This window comes from Pagrus pagrus, assembly GCF_965226575.1.
Source record: "Pagrus pagrus genome assembly, chromosome: 10".
NCBI lineage: Eukaryota > Metazoa > Chordata > Actinopteri > Spariformes > Sparidae > Pagrus > Pagrus pagrus.
Window position 1 is genome coordinate 1,506,751 of NC_140194.1, and position 24,852 is coordinate 1,531,602.

The 24,852-nt window shown below is 44.2% G+C and overlaps 2 protein-coding genes across 4 annotated transcripts in view; one reads left to right on the top strand and one right to left on the bottom strand.

Moving 5' to 3' along the window:
- lrrn3a (leucine rich repeat neuronal 3a) overlaps positions 1-2,633 on the bottom strand; it is a 20,894-nt gene extending 18,261 nt beyond the window's left edge. The window contains exon 1 of the mRNA XM_084364728.1: positions 2,216-2,633. The gene's annotated coding sequence lies outside the window, so the exon portion shown is untranslated. The remainder of the gene's footprint in view (positions 1-2,215) is intronic.
- The window catches only part of immp2l (inner mitochondrial membrane peptidase subunit 2), a 124,777-nt gene extending 102,383 nt beyond the window's left edge, over positions 1-22,394 (top strand). For all 3 annotated transcript variants that reach the window (XM_084364730.1, XM_084364731.1, XM_084364732.1), the window contains exons 4-6: positions 3,859-3,924; positions 14,261-14,363; positions 21,921-22,394. In XM_084364730.1, coding sequence (XP_084220856.1) covers positions 3,859-3,924; positions 14,261-14,363; positions 21,921-22,046 — 295 coding nt within the window. In that variant the 3' untranslated portion in view covers positions 22,047-22,394. The remainder of the gene's footprint in view (positions 1-3,858; positions 3,925-14,260; positions 14,364-21,920) is intronic.
- Positions 22,395-24,852: the final 2,458 nt, after the last annotated feature.

Genomic DNA, 24,852 nt, shown 5'->3' on the forward strand with positions numbered 1-24,852 from the left:
AGGATACTCAAGTCAGCTGAAACGTGACTGGATTTCAGGTTTCTTCTACATTATCTGGGGCTGGGCCGGAGTCAGAAAGGTGAAAGAAGCAATACTCGATTACAAGTCAAAGTTCTGACTTCATATTTTTGCTTGAGTGAAAGAATCAGGAGAAACTGCCATCAGAAAAAATACTGTTGATGCTGCTTCACACGCTCTTGGTTGGTTAAATCTGTAACATGTAGTGGAGTAGAAGTATAAATACTCTAAATATTAAGTACAATAACAGCTTCAAGTACAGCTCTTAAGTACTTCTGAAAACAAATCTTCAGCTCTGATTGGATGTTTCTCTGCTCAACTTTCTGTTCAATGATTCAGATTTATTCTCTGTGCATTTCAGAAAGAGTTTATTCCAGCAGGAAAGAAGGAAAAAACGCATAATTAGAGACGAGAAGTAGTTTGTTGTAAAAACCAGGGAGGGACCATTAAACATCCACAGAGGTTTTTACAAGCTTAAAGGAACAGTTCACCCAAAAAATGTAAATATCAGTCATCATCTCCTCCCTCCGCGCTGATGGAAAGTCGGGTGCAGTTTCGTAAAACATTTCTGGAGCCCCGAGATCCTAGATTGATTTGAAAAGCTAATATTTACACACCAGCGTGCACGCTAAGGCTTTTAGCTCAGCAGCTACAGGGAAGATTTCAGATTCGGGGATTAAATAATGTCTCTTAAAGTCAGTGTGGGATCTTGGATCCCTCTGGCCATTTTATGTTTTTACTTCCTGTTGGTTGTTTCCTGTTTTAAAATAAGTCTCCGGCCTCTTCAGGTGTTCAGGTGTTCAGGTGAGCGCTGCAACGCTGTTTTGTAAGAAATGTTTTGTGGACTCTGAAACTTCACCTGACTGTCCATCGACATAATGACTCAGAATAACTACATTTTCATTTTTGAGTAAACTTATCCTTTAAGCTCACTTTTACCAAACAGTTGTGTCTAAACTGAAACTTGTAGTAAACAGGTTCAAACTTGTGCTTGTATCATAACCTTATTTAAGCTCTCACACAGGGAGTGAATATCCAGAGGAAGTCCTGTCCTCATCAAATAAGCAGTAAGTCACACTGGAGTAATCATCCTCCTGCTGTCTATTAGATAAAATAAAGGGCTGTGTTGCTTGTGCGGCCTAATCAGAAGAAAAATGTGCTGCGAGTCCTCTGAGACATCATGTGGTGAAAATGAAGGATGAACGTTGACGTATTACTCGTGGAGCTCTGGAGAGGGCTGCGTCTTTAAAGTCTCCACAGCCGACGCTCGGTCTCTGCGAGTCTGACGCTGCTGCATGTTGACGTGAGAAAACTGAGCGTTTGATCGCCGTCAGGAGGCTTCGGCTGCTTTCACTTGACCCCCCGTTTAGCCGGCGTGGAAATGTGCTGAATTTCAATATGCACAGTTAAAGACGCTTTAGTGGACTGCTGTTAATTATGAGCGAGGCTTAAATACAGCAGGAGGGAGGGAGACGGAGGTTCTGGTGAATTAGGCAGGCAGTGATGAGAACGTCTGTCCTCCCGTTAGAGCAGATCGCCCTGTGGCCGTCTAAACTCTGACTGCACATATAAGCAGCTCCTGACGCATGTTGCCACATCACACACCAGCATACGCTGTGTGTCCACACCGGCTCCAACTAGAGCTGACGAGGCTGGGACACTTTCACCTCGTTAGCGCTCCGGAAGCATCCCGGTGGCTCTAGTTTCCTGAGGGACATGCAGCTCGTTAATGTGAATCCCGGGGTTTAAACGTTGCATGTCGCCCCTGAATCTTTCCTGCTTCTCCTCACTTTGGGCAGGTGATGAAGACAAAAAACGCCACCCCTCCCTTCGCGAAACAGCCCCTGCTTCATCCTTTCTCTGACTTCAGGGGATGAACCTGTGGAGTGACACTGACACCGCCAAGACTCGACTACAGCACAATCTCTTCTCTCTCTGAATCAAAAAACAACGAGCAGCTGAGCCGACAGGACGGGAAGAAGACTTGAGGAGCTGCGACGACCTCGCACGCATTTAAAACCTGCGACAAAAATCCCCAGCCCTGTTTTCTTATTCCCCTCAGCTGTCAGAACCGCAGGCTGAGCCGCCACAGCACTCAAGGACTACCGCAGTCCTCCCAACACACACACACACGCACACGCACACAAAACACACACACACACACACACAAGTAGTCAGACAGCGATGAAACACTCACCAGTAGCAGCAGTATCCATCACGTCCCATGCAGCAGCAGATATTCAGCAGGTATTCCTGACATGGCTGCAGCAGCGCAGAGCGTGTGTGTGTGTGTGTGTGTGTGTGTGTGTGTGTGTGTGTGTTATTCAAGGCACGCAGCGCTGCACGTTAACATCCAGCAGCAGCAGCAGCAGCAGCTATTTTCCTGTTTTCCTCGAGTATCTCCAAGAACCAGCGTCTTCTCTCTTCTCTTCTCCACAGCGACAGAGAGATGTAGAGAGCGAGGGGGGCGAGAGACACTGAGAGAGAGAGAGAGAGAGAGAGAGAGAGAGAGACCAGGAATTAAATGGAGAGAGGGGAGAGAGACACTGAGAGTGAATGATAGGTTGTGTTTGTCGTTCGTCCATCCTTCCTCTCCTCTGCTGTTGGAGAGGAGATCATCCATCACTCTATTACACACACACACACACACACACACACACACACACACACTAATGCACACATTGATACATTCCGGTTCCCCAGAGACCGGCCAATGAGTGTTCAGCTCTGCGGCTGTGGGTGAGTCCAATTGGCTCAGCGAGCTGTCAGTCAGCCGTGATCCCCTCTATCCCCACGGCAACGGAGAGGAGGGGGGTGATGGGGCAGAAAGAAAGGAGGAGGAAAAGAAGGAGACGTGTAGGACAAAGATGAGGAGAGAGACGCGAGGAAGAGGAAGAAAAGTAGGAACAGAGTAGGAGGAAGACGAGGAAGAGGAGAGAGACGAGGAAGAACCAGAGGAAGGAGGAGGAAGATGAGTCCATCTCCCTGACGGGGGTCACCGGGGGAGTAATAAAGCCCCAGTGTGCAGGACACCAGGTCGAGGTCTTCGCGGGTTTGGATTGGTGGAAAACAAACATGAACCTGACACTCAAATTCAGATGAAATCAGATCATTCAACCTGACCCAAACTGCTGCTCAACTAAAAGACTATAAAACTCAGCCCAAGTACACTTTTGGACCCTTTTTGGTGGTTCCTGTATGAAGAGAAGGGGGACTGAAGCGTCGGAGAGGAGACTAAAGCCAATTCTCAGCCGAAACATGATCCTCTCTGAACTCTAACACAGTGGTTTTTGTGAATAACCCTAACCAGACCATCTACATGACAACTGGTTTCCTGTTCAGTGTAAAGCAGCTGGTTGAGTCACCACCCTGAAGTCTGAATCATCCTACTTGTGTTAATGAATTGCTCCCTTTGGGGAGGAAGTGAGTTGTTTCCTCATGTGAAGAAAGTGAAGGATCTTGGGGATCTTGTATGTAAGTTAGTGAGATGAAGTGATATTATTAGAATTTTTTGCATTTTATCAACCAAACTGTCATCCAGTGAGAATTGATGAAAATTGGAGACTTGAGAAAAACAGCCTTGATTTGTGCTCGTCCAACATGCAGCCTGTTTGATCCAACGCCAGTCGGAGGCTTTAACCAACACGACAGTTTGAAAATGTACTCAGACTATAGAGGATTATCTAACCCTTCAGATCTTAAACCAGATCTGAATGCACCGACACCATCTCCCTGAGCGGAGCTGTTCCCCGAGCTTCCTGCATCACACTTCCACGATTTTTATTTGGCAGTTTTCTTGTTTTTGGCTCATTGCCTTGTTTGTGTTCATTGTTCCCTCAGGTCGCCCAAGAATCCCCAGCAGAAGATCATCAAGCGGGTCATTGGCCTGGAGGGAGACTTCATCAGGTAGGAAGACGCCCTCCTCCTCCCGCAGCAGCACGTTACTGACAATCCGACTAACACTGATTAAGGAACGAACATCTTTTATATCACAGCTCTGGTGTAATGAACCAAAGGTATCCTGAGGTTGATGTGAAACAGCCACCTCACATCTAATCGCATCAGTCTGCAGTCAAGAGGTTCGCTGCATCATGCTGGTCTTTGATCAGATTAACTCGCAGAAATAATTCTCTACTTGGTTTCTGCACGAACACAAAGCGCTCTCCACGGGCAGAGCCACGGGCCATTTTACAACTTTCTCCTTTGTGCTGTGGCGAACGCCAGGAATCATGTTCCTGAATCAATCTTTGGTGACGAAGCAAACAAAACTCAAAACAAAACTCCTGCACGACACAAGTGGCTGATGGTGAAGAACAACGGTTTTCAAAAATGAACTTAAAGATGTAATGTGTGATATTTCTGCCTCAAATTATCTAAAAACAACTAGATTTTTGTTCTGTATATTTTAAATGTTCAACAGTGTTCACACACATAGAAATCCCTCATTTTACTTAAAGTAACAGTGTTTTTCATTCGGTGGCCTGTCGCTGTAACTTCAGGGTAAACTGGGATGATACGAAATCTGCGAAGGCAACGTGCATAAAACAGAAACACATTACCTCGTTTCTGAAGACTTGTACCTCGGTCACCTGGAGACAACAAATCCCATGATCCCACGCTACTGCACAACCTCATCTAACTGCGTCTTTAGTTTTCATTGTTTTGATTGAAAACAGCTAATAATCCTTTAAAAACACAAAACGCATTAACAATCCCTCAATAGTTACTTCTCACTTTGGCATTAGTCGTCCTTCGTACTGTAAACTGTCAGCGACAAGAAACCACGAGGAAGGATTTACTGATAAAACAATCAAAGTGCTCCAACTGATCAACGTTGTTCATGTATGTTTGACACCGTCCTCCACCTCTCGTAGCTTTCACTGTCAAATCGTCAGCGGTGTGTAACGACTGTAGCCGGTTGCTGGTTCTCTGTCAGGCTGGGAGGATTTTAAAGTCACCGTGATGAGACATTAAAGGAGACTTTCAGCCTGAGTGACAGCAGATCCTGTGCAGCCAATCACTGCGACAGGTGTGTGACGGGCAGGAGCGAGGATGTCTCACGGGACGACGCTACATCCTGAAACCACATTCACGCAGCAGATTGAGATTTAAAGAGGAAATCCATCGATGTGTCACGTCAGCGTGTGTTTCCGGGTGTTGGGGAGGTCTTTCTAAAGCTTTAGATTCTCCATGCTCTCATCACCTCGAGCTCCTCAGCACAACAACGACGGAAATATTAAAATAAAACACACTTAAAATAGACAGACAACAAAACCATTTAACTCATTGCCGACTTGGGATATGAAGCGGCTTGGAGGATGGGACAAAACAGCGTCGCACACGTGAGTTTACGGAGACGTGCCCAGTCGAGGGGTAACGCTACTCCTGCCCAAGTGTCGAGGATCAAATTGTATTGTGGGTAATGTAGGTGCCAGATGTTGACGAGGCAGAAGTAGAAGTGTGTAGAAGAAAAAAGAGGATATCTCTGTCTGCTGCATCGATTTTCATTAAAAAACTGATAAAAGGTGAAATGGAGAGACCACAGACAACAAAGACGGACACTGAAGAAAGTGGCGACAGGAGAGGAGATTGCTCTCCTGGTGTTTGAGAAACATGCAGTAAAAGTCTCTCTTTGACGCCCTGTGGTAGATTAGACATGCTCCAGTGACGCCTGGGGGGCCTTCAGGTGCAGAAAAATGTGATGCAGTCCGTTCAGCTGCTCGGCCACTGAGTGCAATACTCTTTTAAATAAAGACTCCAGTGTTTTGTGATACAGTCAGCTCGTACAGCGTCGCTGTCTCACTCCAGGACGACTTCGTGGGAGTCACAGCTGCTGCTTTCTCTCTTCTCTTTGAGTTTTTGAGGTGACTTTCACCAGTTGTTGTGTTCAATACGTGTGACTTTGTCTCACTAATAGCTGTGGTTGCTCTGCACGGCTGAACGAACAGGCCCACCACTGATGTAAAGAGCAGATTTGAAGTGGCCAGTCACTGCTGGCACCGTGTGTCGTGTTTGCCAGGTGGGTGAACAAATTAGAAAAAGGATTTTGGTGCAGCGCACCATGAAACCAACATGTCAAACTGCTGAGAGCGCTGCGGCAGTTGTTCAACTCGAGCTGAAGCCTTTTTTTATTTTATGCTTCAAACTGGAAACCAGATCCAAACTCTGAACACTCAACAAACAGAATTATAACTAATTTATCTCACTGAGAATTAATCAAATGGCTGAAACATGTTTTGTATCATCTGATTTCACCAAATTCAGCCTCAGGAGCAAACGTATGGTTTGTGTTCAAATGATGAAACAGCTTTTAATCCCTTTTTTAGTTACTGCACAGCTACTGACACTCCTCCCTCCAGCAGCAGTTTGAGCTTCACTCAGCTCAGAGTAATCTGTTTGCCTCAGTGCCGGTAACAATTCTGTTATGAAAAAATAAAATAAAAGGGAAATATTCATCTTAGTCTTGTGTAGATCAGGAGATTTCCCAGTTTCACATTCGGCCGCGTCGTTTGCTGTCCACCTTCAGCCTGAGCAGAGGTGTGATCACGAGGAAACACCTGTACAGGTGGCACATATTTTTTAACTCATTACCTGCAGACAGTGCCTCCTAGTGGCAGGGGATGTGCATTTCCCTTCTCCTTGTGCTCACATTTGCTGTAATTCTGTGATTGGTCAACCGACATCGTGTCACAGTTGAACCAGGAAGCTTTCAGCATCGCTGCCACGTGAGCTTCAGAGAGAGACTGGAGTAGTTTTGCAGGACTGTGACCGTCTCAGCCCTCTGAGTGCATGTTGTTTTCCAATAGTTTGTGTATTTAGCCTCATCTCATCAATGTGGGGGAAAAGGCAGCTCTTGAAAGTGACTGCGAGGAACTTTTAAGTGTTTATGAAACAGATGATTCCTCTGATGATTATAAATGAGCTGTAACAGCAAACGACACCATCAGCGAACAGACTGCTACTTTATATAGTTTCATTAATGCCCGTGCTCGGCTCTCACATATAAAGTCATGTATAAATATGTTACCTCATCGCGATCCATCCTGCAGCCTCTCTGTCACTCACTTCCAAAACAAATGCACACACAGCAAAGATCTTTTCAGCAGATCGTACCGCTTTGGTCCAAAGGGGAGAGAATCAACAAAAACTGAAAGTTCCTCGTCGTCACTTTAAGTGATAAATGTAGTAAAAATGATCAATAACCATGTTTATGGTATGTTAAAGTTGGCCAAGTGGGTTGGGAACAGGACTTTAGTGCAGGCGGCCAGTTCCACGTGTAATTACACTTTTGTTTTATGGCCTCTCACTGTTGGACTTGAGAGCATATTTCCTGTTTTCAGTCATAGTTTTGTAGTTTTGAGATTATTCTATCATCTTGTTGATTTACAAATAATATCTTTATGTTCAGAAAAAAAGCATTTTATTTAAGGTATAAAGAAAGATGTAGTAAACTCCCGTCAGCTCTTCGCTGCATCTGATTTCTTTCAGTCCAGCATCAGCTGTCTGTACGTCTGCAGACGCTCCACGTACTGAAGACAGAAGAAGATGTGCAGGACCTTTAAAGTTTTATCTCAGTGTGGTTAAATGTGTTTTTCCTCAGTTAAAAAAACGCAGCTTATTGTTATTTCCCCGGTGTGAGATGTGTGTGATCGCTCTGACGCAGACTTCACTGGAGTATTTTAAGTTTTCAGACCTGATGTTGGCTTGAAATTGGTCTTGAATTGCATTTGAACTGGCATTAAGAACACATTAAGGGTAGTCTGCAGATAGCTATTTTTATTCTGTGTGAGTGTGAGTGTGTGTGTGTGTGTGTGTGTGTGTGTGTGTGTGTGTGTGTGTGTGAGTCACGCTCTTCTCCCTGGATTTCCTTCAGGAGGATGTGGGAGCTGTTCTCAGCCCTGTTACGCTGCGTTCTCGTGAGGAAATGAGCTCCACAGTTCAGATAATGAGACGCAGCAGGAGAACGGAGCGGCCGGCCGGCTGCCTCTGATACAGCCACTTCTCCGACGCTCGCCGTCTGATTGGTCGATGGGTTTTTCATTTGGCACAGAGACCATCGTGTCAGTCGGTGCGTCTCTCTCTGCATTGGCATTGCAGTTTTTAATTTTTTTGCCTCTTTATCCGATCAGAACGCAGCGAGGAGCTTTGACTTCTGACTGATGACTGAAGAGATGTTATCAGGACTATGACATCCTTCTACATAATCTGACTGTAGCCACGTAGATTAGGTGATGTGATCAATAGTCACATTTATGTGTATTTTACTTCTTTTACTTGTACTTTTGCATCAAACCTTGCTCAGTATTGATAAAACTACAAGGTCAGATCACAGCCTCTGAAGTCACGGCTCTCTGTAACGTTTTATTCTCATATTTTTTTCACGAGTGACTCATCACTCATCACTGACCTTTTTGAAGGTTATTTAGTTTCTAACATCGTGTAAAAAGAGCAGCCATTTCCCTTTTTTGTGACTATGTGCTGTTTTTACCTCATTAATATTGTAAATATTAAAATTCTGAGTTTGAATTTCTTCTCCAAAACTACTTAACGCTCCTTTAACAAACCTCAACCCTGTCCGCAAGCAGGCGAAGGTCCGTGATGCCTTTTATAGAGAAACCTCAGGGGAGCTGCTGTGTGCTGTGAACACTGCGACGACAGACGACCAGTGTAAAAGAAACGTGTCCACATCTCGATGGTCCACGTCGCTCTGAGAGGTTCAAAGACAGTCTGGGACAAAATGGGACAGAAGTTTAGGCAGAGGTGGGAAGTAATGAAGTACAAATACTTTGTTACTGTACTTACTTTACTGTACTTCTATACTGTTTTTATCCAGTGACAGGTCATTCCTGCTGTGACAGCAGTGAGTGAAGCAGAACAGCGAGTTTCCTCCCCCAGAAGCAGAGCATTACTCTTTATTTAAGCCTGAGACAGTCGGCCTATTCTTAGTCCTGCATCAAATCAACTTGGTCAAGATCCCGCCCCCACACCTGTCAATCATCTTGATGAGTCTGTCGTCTCCACTGAAGCCGAGCATCGAGGGAGTCCGTGAAGCCTCCTCAAACAATCACCGATTAAAAACCAAAACTGTTTCAGTGATTTATATCAGGGCAGATGTTGCTGTGCTTCAAAGAGCAAGCAAGAGCAAGAAGGACCCGGTTGGAGACCCAGCTGGGCCGGGCCTTTCTGTGCCGAGTTTGCGTTTTCTCCCTGTGTCTGCGTGGGTTTTCTCCGGTTCTCCGGCTTCCTCCCCAAAGACATGCAAAAAAGTTAGGTTAATCTTTAGTCTGGTGCAGGTGTGAATGTGAGCGTGAATGGTTGTTTGTCAGCCCTGTGATGAACTGGCCACTTGTCCACGCCATCGCCCAATGTCATGACCCTGAAAAGGATAAGCGGTTTCAGATAATGAATGGATGAATGTCTTGAAACAATCTTTATATAAACTGCACACATGATGCAGATGTCTTCATTATGCATCAACACACATCATCCAGCCGACACACGGAGGGAACACAGTCGCTGTGACGGGCGGCACAAGCCACCCAGTGAACCAGTCAACACGTCAGATCTCATATCCACAGTCTGACCCTGCAGCGGTGCTGGCGACGCTGACGGGAAGTGGCAGGACATCAGACCGACAGAGGCGTGTTTACGGTATCATAACACGCCATCATCATGTGATTCATCCCAGCAGCTGTTTGTGGCGGGTGTCGCCGTGCAAATTACAGGTCACCGGCTGGGGAGGGGATGAATAATTAACAGGTCTGTGATGGGCTCCCTGGCGGAGGCGGCGCTGACGACGCTGGCTGTCAGCCTGTGTTGTCTTCCACCGGGCCAGGCCGACATAAATCACAGCTCCGGTTTCAATTCAGCCACACAGGCCAGACGGTCTGCTCGCCGCAGAACCGTCAGCCGCAGAGAGAGGATTGTTTTACAGATCCATCTCCAAACAGAGAGGCTCACACCGGACGTAAATCTCCCACCGTCGCTGTCAGGCCCGGGGAAAGTAAGTGGGAGTGTTGATGGTGGCGCGGTGCAGGAGAATCTGCAATGAACTAATGGTAACACATAAATAAAGTTTATTTGTCTGTTAAACCATTATATGGGTCCCCTTCCAGCAGGAGGCAGCCATCACTGACACCTAAAGTCACTTCACAAAGAGACACAACAACACATAAACTAATGCCGCCTCTGAAGGAAGATGGGTCCAAAACTTTACACACAGAAACTTCATTAGTACCTGAGAATTAAATTAAAGGGGAATTCGTAAGATACAGTCAGGATTTTTAGTTTAGAGTGTGAAGAAGCATCAGTGTGAGACGTCTCTGTGTCTGTACTGTGTCGCAGAGACGTCCCCTGAAGGTAGCATGCTAACCATCGACCCCCGGCCCATCTTGTCTCCTAACGGCACTGTGTATCTCAGAGGTGATAGTCTGAGAGCTGGGAGATGTAAAAGCAGCCGGTTCACTACTGAGTCTCATAAGTCGACAAAATAAACTCACAAAATGTCCAGAAAGGAAATATTTTGACACATATTTTCCTTCTAAACAGAAAAATAAAACCGTCCACCGTCTGAACTCAAGTTTCTCTCTGACTGAACTCAGACGAGCTTCATCTCCTCATTAACTCATCGTCAAACACACTTCATTCAAACTGGACCCAACTGAACCACAGTCACCAGAACAGTGTTGGTTTGTCTCCACACAATATTTCGACTCTACACGCTGCTGATGTCCAACTCTCCCTCCTGTCCTTTCCTGTCCTCGCCTGCCGTGTCTTCTCATCCCCCGGAGTCGTAGTCCTGGTCAGAGCTGCTGTAAATCGCCTCTGTACTGTGTCCTCTGTCTTCACGCTGACCTCCGTCTCTCTCTTTTTGTTTTAGTGCCGTGCCTCCAGACTACAGAGCAGCTTCTCTCCTCAGTTCCTCCTCCACACACTGACAGAAAAAGTAGTTTTAATTTTATGTCTTATTCAACCTCCCAAAGTCTGAATCCGACCTGCTGTCACGCGTTAAAAAAACAACACTTTTAATTAAACAGAAACAGACAATCGTCCTGCTGATGGTCTTGTTAGCTTATGTAGGTCACAGAGAGACTTCAGTATTAAGTTGAGACTGTTTCATGCAGTTTAAAGTCTGTTGCACTTCGTTTAAAATGATATTTTTGGCTTTAAAACACCATAAATTGTTTCTGTTTTTGAATAATGTTCTGGTTATCAGCTCATCATGTTGGCACTATTCAGTCGTCATCACAGCAGCATTAGTTCAAATAACCTGAACATCTGACATGGTGGTGTTGCTACTTCACGTCCACTCTGAGCTACTCTGACTGTCTCCGAGTTCACGCATGATGAAGTCCGGTCACTCGTCTGTCTCTCAGTCCTCACATTTTCATCCAATTAGGCTGAGCCGTGGTGGAGTGCATGTCAGGTGTTGTCAGGAATGATCGTTCAGACACACCGTCGCCTTGTCAGAGCGGGAATCCAGCGGAGAACATTTGCAAAAGTCTCAGCGTGAACACAGACGAATCAAAATATAATAAACAGTGACGGAAAAGTTTGGCCACTGACAGCTCGGATCCAAAGACATAACGATCAGCATGAGCCTCGAGGAGCGCGCACGCACGCACACACACACACACACACACACACACACAGGTCAGAGCAGGTTCACTGTCTCAGTCCAGTGTGTGGAGCTGTCAGTCGACCTCTGCCTCATTAAACTCCTTTCAACCTCCTCCGCAACATTCATCAGCTGCTGTTAACACTAATGACACGAGGTGTGTGTGTGTGTGTGTGTGTGTGTGTGTGTGTGTGTGTGTGTGTGTGTGTGTAGAAATGTGAATATTTAACTCGTCTCGCGGTCTCGGTGAAGCACTCTAACCCTTTTGTTCAGAAGCGACCCAGATTGAGTAAAGTGTGTTCAGACAGCAGGGAGGAGGCAGCTTGTCGCGTCTGAAGTGTCGTCATCTTCTCTCGGTTGTCTTGTTATTTTGGTATGTATGAGTGTGTCTGCTGCGTCCAGGAATGGATGAGTGTGTCTGCCGTATCTGGGTTAAACCCCTCACTAACAAGACGCTGTCTGTCCGACTCGGGTTATTTTGGGGACACACTGGAAGTCTTTGAAACACGTGTTTATAAAAAGACAATCCACGACGAATACAGACGGGACTCACAGGGTTTGAGCTCTGAGGTCTCACTCTGACTCAGACCAAGAGACTTTTTTTGTAGGTCTAGATGTGATTCACCAAATTTCATACATGTAGGTGAAAGTAGTCCCGGGGGCCAAATATCAGGGGGCACTAGCAACCATTTTCCCCGTCCATTCCCAGCGTTCTGGGACCTTATTTTCCTCTGATTCGGGCACAAAACAACTAATTAAGGTTGAAGTATATGAGGCTCGTTAATGGAGAAAATTACAAATTACAGTATTTCTTCACAGAATAACTTCTGTGATGAATTTCTGAACAACAGATTGGTGATATAACAGTGTGCGAGGGAGGATAATTCTCCCTGTGGCCATTCTGCTCGGATTCTTCATCTCCACAGACAAAAAACCCGGTTTAATAAACACAGTGAAGTCGGTCGTCCTTGGTTCTGTAAAGATGTCAGTCGCTCCTTCTCAAATGTAGCAGAGAAATGGAGTCATATACACTGTAACCTTTTTTTTTTTATTTCTGCAAAAAGCTCCCAACTTGTTTTTGTTGTGAGTCAGTAAATTCAGCTGCTGTTGCTAAATCGATATTTATGTATCCAAGGCCTCTTTGGTCAGCCGGCCTCCAGGACCAGAGACGCACACACGCATTAAGAGTCGCAGACAAATTCCCATTTAAAAAAGTCACTGAGGCTGTAATTCACAATGTTCCCCTGCTAAATGATAAATCAGGACTTGAACAGGCCCATAACAGTCCAGAGGGATGATGAAGGGCGTTGGACCTTCTCCTCATAAACATGACGACCTGATTGAAGCAGCTACAGGAAAGAAGGAACGCCACCTCCTCCCTCCACCCTCATTAGTCTGACTGTGTCCTCGGATCAGATCTCTGATTGAGTGATAAGGCGGTGACGGGACGTGGCGCTGCAGGGACGATTTGGAGGCTGATGACTGGCGATAATGAAACGAAAGTGATAATTGTCCCGCAGAGATTTGATCTGCCATCAACAAGGAACTTTAACCACAATCCCCCCCTTTCTCTCGTTAGAGGTAATGATCTAATTATCCAGCCCATCTGAAAAGTTTAATTCTGTTTCTCAGTTCAGTTCTTCAACTTTGACGTTTTTTGTTTTGCAGACGCTGTTAAACAGAAAAACATGCATTCTACATTATAATGGGGAAGTTGTAGGTTTAGATTTACACAAGTACTGCACTTCAGGGTCCAGCGTGTAGGACAGAAATGGGAAATAATCAGCGCCTGCATCTGGACTTGGAAAAAGCAACAGACGACATTTTCAAACTCTTCTTTATTTGTATATTTTAAAACAGCTGGCGTTGTCCTGGCGGCTTTGTGCAGGTGAGGGTTCAACACAAAACAGCAGCCTTCAGTGATTCAACAAGACACAACAAAAGATAGAAACTCAGTTTGTTACAAAGTTCAGTTTCTCAAATCCATCCAGAGTGAACCCTCCTCACAAACAAATCAATAAAGGATCTCTGAAAAAGAAAATAAACAAACATCTCCAACGCTGTCAGAGGATTAGTGTGCACCACCACGTTCCTACAGTAGCCCAGAATGGACAAACGTAACACTGGCTCTGGAGAAGTGCTTTTGTGTTTTCAACATTTTTAGTATCCGCCGTAGAGAGGAGCGCGAGACGAGGGGTATTCAGTTGGTTGTTATCTACAAACTGGACCTTTAAGTACATATTTGAGGTACTTGTACTTCAGTTGTAGTTTTTTTGTTTTCCTGACACCTTCTACTCCCACTCCACTAGAAATTATAGTACTTATACTTTTTATCTGATGGAGGTTTTTGGCACACAAATGAAGAGCTTATAAAACACATTCTGTTCTAAATTAAACCTCCGAAACACTGAAACAATTATTTTGTCTCAGCTCATTATAGATGTTCTGAAACTCAGCGCTCAGTGAGCTGAGAGAACATTTTGTTGCTCGGCTGCTTGTGGCACTAAAAAGGAAGTCAGGCATCTTTAAACAAAATCCCTCATTTGATTTCATTGCGCAGAGAGATTTAACACAAAAAGCCAGATTAAGAACAAAAAAATATTTTTCTCTCTCTTTTCCCTTCAGGACTCTGGGCTACAAGAACCGATACGTTCGAGTTCCTGACGGTCACTTCTGGATCGAGGGCGATCATCATGGACACAGTCTGGACAGCAACAGCTTTGGGCCGGTATGACATGAACACACCACTGTTACACAACATCCAGTCAGTCTATCACAACATCCCGTCAGTCTGTCACAACATCCAGTCAGTCTGTCACAACATCCAGTCAGTCTATCACGACATCCAGTCAGTCTGTCACGACATCCAGTCAGTCTATCACGACATCCAGTCAGTCTGTCACGACATCCAGTCAGTCTATCACGACATCCAGTCAGTCTGTCACGACATCCAGTCAGTCTATCACGACATCCAGTCAGTCTGTCACGACATCCAGTCAGTCTGTCACAACATCCATTCAGTCTGTCACGACATCCAGTCAGTCTGTCACAACATCCAGTCAGTCTATCACGACATCCAGTCAGTCTGTCACAACATCCAGTCAGTCTATCACGACATCCAGTCAGTCTGTCACAACATCCAGTCAGTCTGTCACAACATCCATTCAGTCTATCACGACATCCAGTCAGTCTGTCACAACATCCAGTCAGTCTATCACAACATCCCGTCAGTCTATCACGACATCCCGTCAGTCTGTCACAACATCCAGTCAGTCTATCTACACTATTACGACATCCCGTCAGTCTGTCACAACATCCAGTCAGTCTGTCACAACATCCAGTCAGTCTATCTACACTATCACAACATCCAGTCAGTCTATCACAACATCCAGTCAGTCTGTCACAACATCCATTCAGTCTATCACAACATCCAGTCAGTCTGTCACAACATCCATTCAGTCTATCACGACATCCAGTCAGTCTGTCACAACATCCATTCAGTCTATCACGACATCCAGTCAGTCTGTCACAACATCCAGTCAGTCTATCACGACATCCCGTCAGTCTGTCACAACATCCAGTCAGTCTGTCACGACATCCATTCAGTCTATCACGACATCCAGTCAGTCTATCACAACATCCAGTCAGTCTGTCACAACATCCATTCAGTCTATCACAACATCCAGTCAGTCTGTCACAACATCCATTCAGTCTATCACAACATCCAGTCAGTCTGTCACGACATCCAGTCAGTCTGTCACAACATCCAGTCAGTCTGTCACAACATCCAGTCAGTCTATCTTCACCGTACATCTCTACAGTTTTAGTACAGTTCTCCTTCCTTTCGGCTGCATTACAGATACAGAACTGCTTCTTAGTAACAAAACCATAAATAACAATAAAATAATCATTACAAGACACTGCGAATAAACTCTCTCTCTCTCACTCACACACACACACACACACACACACACACACACACACACACACACACACATCCCTGTGTCTAACACTGTTACCATAGTGACTGATCTAATGGAGACTCATCTCATTATATGAAAGTATTTTTAACTTCTGGATTTGTGAGAGTTTGTGTGTAAGTTCGTCCACAAATGTGATGTTTTAAACACGACAAAAACAGAATAACACAAAGACACAGATTCATGTGTGTCTTCACTGGGAATAAAGGAGTTAATGGGAGAGTAAAGTAAGTTACTGTGGAGGAGCAAAGCTGACAAAATCAAAAATAAATTAAGGAAAAAATGTAATGCCACTTAATGCACCAGAAATAAATGTTGGCATTAGTTAATTCATAAAATGTGACATAATACCTTTTTTTATTTACTTTTCCTTTTGAATTTATTAATTTATCCATTTTATTTTCTGTTGAGCCTGAGACGGTCTCTGATGGTTCTGACATACTGATGTAGATGCAGCTTCTTCTCCAAACATAAAGATTTCATTAACGCTGAGTTTCAGGCTTCTCCTCGTGTCTCCGGTGCAGGAAGAGTATTAACATCCTCGTATTGACTCCTCGTCTCCTCGCGTTGTTTGTAGTTCGCTCCTGTCGGGTCGGGCGGTATAAAATGTTCAGCAGAGGAGGTGCTGTTTGCTATGGACAGCACATTACAGGCCAAGACAGAAGGACGGCATCTCCGGCTAAACAGAATCGTGGAGCTCAAGAAGAAATCCCCTCAGATCTGAAACCCAGAACACATGGGCCAACAGCTCCGCAGAGCCTCTCCGGCTTCACCGTTTACTCCTGAGACATTTTCTGTGCGTGCGGCAGCCAGACAGAAAGACGATTATCCATCCTCTCCTCGTAGACCGTTCGTCTGACAGCTTACAGACGGAGGTGCAGTTTATATTTGCACAACTTCAGTCAGTGTAATCACATCTTGAGCTCATCCCTTTATATGTAGGAGCTTTATTGTAAAATGTAATTAATATGTATAATACAAAAGGCCATGTAAACAATGTTAATAGGTTGTTGTTTATTTGCTGGAAAAAATAATACACAAGAATCAACACAGTCATCACGGTGAGTAAAGAAAAACACTTCGATCTCATTAATTCAGTGGAGCATTAAGATTCAGCGTCTGGTGGCTCGGTTTAGTTTTTTTTTACCGACCTTTTTTTTTTAAGCTTAATTGCTGAAACATGTAATGAAGCATTAAAGCTAGGGTCGAGTTTTGGATGAGTTATTTTAGAAGCATTCTTTGTTCAATAACTCAAATGTTCTGACAAATAAAGATGTTGCAGGCGTCTAATAACCTCATCCAGTCATCTAATTCAGTGGTTCCCACATGGTGATAGTTTATATATTCAAAGCATTTGCACTCCCAGCAAATTTACGTAGCTGTCATCATATTTTCTATTTCTCTCTGTCTGTGGGCCTTTTTTCAACAGTCCCAGTAAAAAATCTTGTCAAATCTTATCAGTCTGTCTATAAAAACATTGGACAGGCCACCTGTCCGTCTGCCTACGTGTCTGCCAACCCTCGTTCATTCATTCATTGTTTATAACCGGAGTCTTCGGCGGGCTACTGGATGTAACGCTAAAGCTATTAGCAAGCTAGTCGCACAGAAGGGCAGAGAAAGTGCAGCCAAAACTTGATGTTCTTCTCTGAACTGGAGTCTAGGGAGCAAATATTAGTCTTTTTTATTTAATGAATGAGTTGATTGAATTATTAACACAATAACAATCAACCAGGGTTTTTTATAACAATGTTTACAAAGCTATCATTTTCGGAGAAACTCACAAAAGCTGAAATTCATTAATTCAATCATTTACAGTTGATGTTGGTCAGAGCTTCACTGTCCTGGTGTTGTGGCTGTTCAGAAGATTAATGTTTTGGCATAGAGCTGATTAGATGAATTTAATTCTCATGTTTATAACAAATAATATATATCAAATTTCATGAAAATCAGTTCAGAGTGAAGCGAGTTTCAGTCGACATGTAGGTGAAATCTGCATCTCTCAACACACATCACATTTGTTGGACTTTGACCTCCCAAATTTGGCGCCAAAATCACGAACACAGTATCTACTTTTCTATTTCTATATATCTATCAACACACTGTTTCAGGCTAACGTTAGCACAAAGCACACAGCCACTGAACAACGAGTCCGACTAGAAAAACATCCGTCAATAAGCACATGTTCAATTCATTCAGGCGAGAACTTTTCCCCTTTTAGACTTACATGTGATTTGTGCTTCACGTTAGCGGCTAAATAAAATAAATGTAAATGAGGTGTTGTAAATGTCGTGGTCTCTCCGTCGTTCACTCAGCGTATGTTTTATTGGACAGCCCTTTAGCGTGGGGTGAAAGAGCAGCTGTCAGCTTCCATCTCTCCGACCCGACATCGTCATGATGCACTTCACGAAATCACATTAACTCGTTATTCCTGTCGAGCGGCCTCAGCAGCGGTCCGTCTCTTTTCATGGGAGGGGAGCGTCATGTCACACTACGTGCTCACTTCTGACAGTTTAATGTCACCAGTAAATATTCATACCAGGAGGAACATGACTAAAACCGCTAAATCAGTGGGGTTTATTCAGGATACATCCAATCCGGCGAGGAGGTCTCATTTCAATAATATATTCTTTTAAAATGTGGCCTGCAGTGCTCACTGCCGCCCACCTCACCGTCTTTTCACTCAGAAACACATCAGCTCCCACAAATGATGCACTCAGCCTCTGGGTCGATCACATACGGTCCAAAACAAACAGAACACCACCCACAATCCCTCCGTCAGTGTACAGCTGAACTCTATATGCCGTGTGAGTCTCGCAAAGTTTTTTTGTTGAGAGATGAAAACTGTTTTACAAGAAATTCAAAAAACTCTGACGAATGTGAAATGGAGGAGAACTCCGAATGCGACACGCAGGCGAGATTTCATGTCAGTCGACCTCTCGCTGCAGGACGTATGGCCCTTTAAAGAGCTAAAAGGTGCTATAAATAAGAGTCGTACTGATGCCAATACACGAAAATGACCACAATACATCTGCGGGGGGCTGATGGGGGATGTGGATCGATACCAGTGAGTCTGCCAGAGCTCAGCGTGCTGAGACTTCTGTCTTTCACAGAACCAATCCCAGTGTGGAGGTAAACACAGGAGGGACGAACCAGCCAACCGAAGAAAGTGCTGAGGGGAAAAACAAGAAGCTCGAGGATGAAACAAAGAACTAGACCAGAGCCAACTACCCAATGAACCAAGAAAGTAAGAATAAAAACTAACAAAAGAACCAAGAGAGAGCTGAGGAGGACAAACAGCTGAATGACATTAACTAACTGAAGGAACCAAAGACCCAAGAAAAAGGAAGGATGAACCAAGGAACAAACCAGGGAGGAAGAAAAGAAGAAGAAGAAGAAGAAGAAAAGAAGAAGAAGAAGAAAAGAAGAAGGATCCAAGTTACTGAACCAGTGAACCAAGAAAATATAATGAGAACAACAACAAGAAAAAAAACAGTAACTAATATTAAATCATTTTCTAAAAATTCACATGTACTTCAACATGTTTCATGATTACAAGACACAGAAAAATGTCTGGTGACTCGGACCTCCTGCAGTTTCCACCAAGCTGGTTCAGATGCTCTGTTAGTTCTTTGCTTTTCCGCAGCCAAAGAACCGGTTCTCTGCAGGAGAACTGTTCCCAGAACACTTTATTTTTTTAACCTGTATTTATTCGAGGGTTCACTGAGTGATGCAGGACTCACTGATCACAGCTACACATTCACACCTGAACAAGTTCTGTACCAGAACTGTCTGATCTGCTGACCATTGAGCAGACGAGTCAGGGTTAATGGTGTTAATGGAGGTTAGTGGTGCTAATGAAGGTGGAGCAAGTGCTGCCTTTCACTTTCCAGCTCAGATTTACTCGTCCAGTCCAGGGATTTAAACGACCCTCCAGTCACAAGCTGTCTTCTAACCTTCAGGCCACCACGCTGGTCTAGAACAAAGGGGCTGGAGTTATCAGGACCGAGGACCAACTACAACCGCTTATGACCGCCATTTTTAAAAACCAGGGCTGAAGAAGAGTGTTCTGACTTGACCACATCAGAATAAACAAAAGTCAGTATGGACGCTACATCGAAGCAACAGTGGTGCGAGGACCGGTCATGTTTGGATGCCAGTGTAACGAGCAACACTTGTAAAGAGTCGATGCTGAGAAACTGGAGATGTCCTCACTGCCTGCCTCAGAAAACAGCCCACTGACCTGCTCTTCAGCTGCAGCAGATGATTATTAATTCGCTGCTTCATTACTTCATTTATTAAATTGGATCTTGATCTGCAGCTGTTGTGGGGCAGGAGGTTTTTTATTTTTATTTTTTTCTGTTGCCCAGACTACAACCCGACCTGAGCCACGAGGACGGTCCAATCAACCGCCTCCTGGTCCGTCTGCAGCCGGTCTCGTATCACCCGACCACACCGGCTGTCTAAAGGTTACTCTGAAGATAGAAAACGAACACGGCGTGGAAGTTTTTTAATATAGACGCCAGCTTTCCAGAGATAACAGGCGTCATTAAAAGCGTTTGACATTTGCTGCTGCTGTGTGTGTGTGTGTGTGTGTGTGTGTGTGTGTGTGTGTGTGTGTGTTCGACCTTATGCAAAGCAGCCCTAATTGATGCGGCGAGGACGATGTTGGACAACACTGAGCGATCAGATCTTCAGCTGTCAGCTTGCCAGTTTTAATTATCTCTGCTGTTAATGTCAGCGAGTCTCTGGACCTGAGTGTGAATGTAAATCAAACCTTCTTAATTCCTCCCAAAGAAGAATTAATCTCCATATAGTGAAGCTGCTCGTCATATCCAGTTCTCCTTTTTGTAGCTCCAGTAAAATCATTAAAAGCAGATGGGCTAATCGCTTTAAAACAGAGTACTGTACTCATCGCTCTGTGCTCATTTCAGAAGTTGTACTGAAAGGCACTCAGAGGCCGCGGGCCGTGCCAAGAATTCACAATTCTCGTTATGTCGTAACTAGAAAAAAGACATATTTTACTCAGACTTTTCTTCTTTGGATTCAGATCCACATCAAATGCGCACCAGATTTGTTTTCATCCAAGCAAGTGCTGTAGTTCATCATAAAATATAGAACGTGTTCAAAAATTCCTCTGAAGAAATTATGTATAAAAAATAAAAAAAAACCTCCTGGATCCACATCAAAACTGAATCACTTGTTCGCAGCCGTGTCAGCGTTGGCTGGTTTTATTTCCACAGCATCCTGAAAGACTGAGCAGGTTGAGTTCAGTGATTTCTGACTTCCAAAACAACATATATCTCCTCCGCTGTTCAAAAGTGACGACAGAGAAGCTGAGAAACAACCAGAGACGGTAACATGCAGCCAGCTGTCAGCTGAGTGCGACACCTCAAAGAGAAAATATTCAGGGACTTCGTTGTTGTGCAGTGTAGAGTCACCAAATTCACTCCACATGTGGAAAATCAGGGAGAAGTGGACAGTTTTTTACACAATATAAACCTACAACACTGGAACAAATGGATACAAAGAAATATCTTCATGTAAAACATCTGCTGAATTAATTATTATGTCCAAATAGTGAAGAATGTGTTGTTGACAGCGTTGCGCAAAGTTTATACAGCGTCTCCTCACAAAACAAGTCTTTAAATTAAGCCTTTTTTCAAGGGAGTCTGGTGACTTTCTCCACGGGCGCCAATGTCAATTACTTTTTACTGTATTTATAAAATTTGCCATGTTTACTCTCAATATGTTATATTCTTTAATCAATTTGGTGTAAATGATGAAATCAGTTCAAACAGCTGCTGGGAGGTACTGCGACTTCAGACACAGAAGCAGACAGGATGCACTTAAAACACGAAAAACGGACAGCGATGCCACGACTAACTGACACATCCTAATGTATTGTATTTAATGCCGAGTGTTCAAGAAGACACCAGTGATTTATAATTAGCTGTAGCTGTTTCACAAAGTTTGTTAAGTTTCTCCTCATGATGCAGCAACTCTTAAAATCACAACATTTGTAAGGGAGTCTGGTGTTATTGCCGTTACTAGTGACTTCACTCTATTACGTGATCCATGTCCATGACTTTCACACACACACACACACACACACACACACACACACACACACACACACACACAACAGCCCACTTTTTGCAAAAGCTTTATCAAGTAGATCACAGCAACAGTTGAAGAAGGTGAAAAACCTGTTTCCTCCACCTCAGCCTCTCTACGTGAAGGCAAAGTAACGTCATCTTAAATGATCTTCTTCTGACCCTGAGTTGTGTTTTGTGTTTTTTTCCCAGGTGTCTGTTGGGCTGCTTCACGGTCGGGCCTCTCACATCATCTGGCCGCCACATCGTTGGCAGCAAATCAAACCGTCTCTCCCTGCAAACAGAGGACCGCTGGACGCTCAGGAAGAGGAGGGATGAACACACGAACACGCAAACATGCAGTTTTTATAAGTCCGGTAATGTCATCTAAAGTGAGGGAGGTGTCCGTTAGCTGCAGCGTCGGGACCGACCGACTTTCTTTAAAAAAGTCATATTCAGGGAAACAGACGCTCTGTGAGTGCGTCAGACAGAAGTGTGTAAAATGTTTGACTGTGTTCGTGTTTTCTCAAAGAACGAGCAGACGACAGGGACTTCACTTGTGACTGTGATGAAAAATGTCAACATATCGTCTGGTTTCAGCGTCCTACATCTGTTTCATATCATTGTGAACTGAACATTATTTTGTTTTGGGCCGTTGGTCGAATAAAAAGAGTTTTGAAAACAGTGTTGACGACTTTTAGAAACTTTTTTAAACATTTTTTCTGGCATTTTATAAACCGAACAATTATGAGTTAACTGTGGAAGCAATGGGCAGATTAATTAATAATTTAAATAACTATGACCTGTCACCCTCCTCAACCCACCTGCCAGCACCAACTCATTAACACATACAACTAGAATGGCACTCAGTAGAGCGCATACCTCCGCCACTACCCGACAGTCCCTTTTCATTTAATGAAGCCTAATCCAGTCCAAACTCTCCAGCCCTGTACCACCTTTAACTGCTTAAACATCATTAATGTTATAAAAAGTAGGATCAAGTGTTTTCTGCATGTCGTCTGTTAAATCACCTCCAGTGATGTCACTCGGTGGCTAAGTTGCATTGTGGGTAATGTAGGCAGCAGATCTAGCAATGCGCTGCTGGGCCGATGCAGCAGAAGCAGAGATATCACCTATCGTACACTTTCTTCTTGCTTTTCATAACCTGCTGCCTACATTACCCACAATGCAACTTAGCCACTGAGTGACATCACATGCAGCTTCCTCTGGAGGCACAACAGGCTTTATAACGCATGTCTGCAGCAGTACTCCCCGAGACCTGCTGGTGGAGTCACTTTAAACGATTTTTGCGACTTTTCCACTAAAGTTTCCTTATTGAAATCTAAATCCAGACATCAGACGACGCTGTTGAAACTTAAATATAAAGTAAATATGTTTCTCTTACTTCAGGAGCAGAATCCCACAGAGAGCAGCTCTGAATCGAATATCTGTTTGACATGTCTGCGTCTGCCTTCACCTCCGTCCTCACAACAAACTCCAGACATCTTTTCATCCGATGCTGACAACTCGCACCTTTGAGGGAGATTATTAATTATTAAATTAGCCAACAATATCCAACAAAAAGCTACACACAGACTGAAAGATTGAGCTCAATTCCCTCTGAGACGTGTGTTTCCTCCGAGTACGACCTCTTAAGTACGCTTGAGGAGAACCGTTTGAATTCAATTACCGGCTGAAACAACGTCTGTCGTTGTCTGGAAATCAATTTAACTGCTTTTGTTTGTGTCAGTTGCGTCGTCACCTCCGAGCAGAGGGCTGCTGACAGTTCACACAGAGCCCATGAATATTCCCTTCTTCATTAAAAGCTCTGAGAGGAGAGACGAGCGTTTAGCCTCCCACAATCCACCAGGTTATCTGAAGCCTTCATTAGAGAGGAACCACACAAGGCAGAACAGCTGACTTCTGCCCGACTCTCGAGCGGCTGGAGAGGAGCTCCGTCTCTTAAGAGGCTCGGTGCTGATTTGCATAAATCAAATCGAGGGAGCACTTGTGGTAAAATTCAGCGAATGGAAACTCTCAGATGTAGCTGTTGATTGTGGGATGCTAACAGCTGTGTCACGGCCTAATGGGACCCTGGAAGGCACAAGTGGGGCTAAATGCAGGTGTACTCAACCCTCCCACTGAGCCAACGTACAACAGCAGGCTCACATCTGCATAATTAATTCACTCAGATGTGATGTGCATTGCTCTGCCAGTTGAGTCTGACGTTTAAGGTTCATGTTTGAGGTTATTAAACTGACCGAGCTGAGCAGAATGGGTGTGTTTGCAGGGGGAGTGTCGGCCTCGTCAGCTCTGACGGAGTAATATCCACTCTGGGTAATAAAGCTTGTTGTTTGCACATCTTCTGGTACTTTACATCGACGCCTTTATTTTATTTACAGAGAGCTGAAAAGACTCATCAGGCCGTCGCTAAGCTTCTGCTCTGTTGCCGTGCCAACAAACGCTGCCGGCTGCAGCTGCTAGGATACCGGCGTCGCCGTGGTGAGGTACGGCCTCGTTTACACGTGCAGGAGGGAAACTGCACGCCGGGCGCTGCTTCCCCCGTTAGTGTTGTTGTTTATTTAAGTAATCATTTATTTATTTGTTTAAGTGTTTATTGTTTGTGATCTAATTCTCTCTGCTGAACTTTCAAAGTCATTTAAGTTAAAATATGAATAACATAATGATTACTGAAGCAATTACAATGGAAAAGGAAACTAATTAATCCAATTAAAGGGCAATGCTGCGATTGTTTTGGATTTTTCCAGTTAATTTAAATTGAATTGTCCTCTATTGATTTTATTCTTTTATTGTTTTTTCTTGATGTGGTGACATCATACCTAGTTGAGTTTTGCTTCGTCTGTTCTGCACATTAAATCTTTACGAAGGAGTTTTGATGCATGAAGTGATTCTCAGATTTCTGTCACAGTGTAAATCCAGACAACATTCATCCTGAGGACAATCCACATCATTCTAATGATCTTGTTTCTGACGCCACTGCTGATGATTCGTCGAACTGACAGCCGTCTCTGCTGCACGTTAGTCTGAAGGAACCTCTGAAGCGACGTGAGCTGATCACTGCTGAGGCGTCATGGGGAGAGTAGATCAAACCAATCATCTGGATCAGAAACTCATCCCCGTGTCA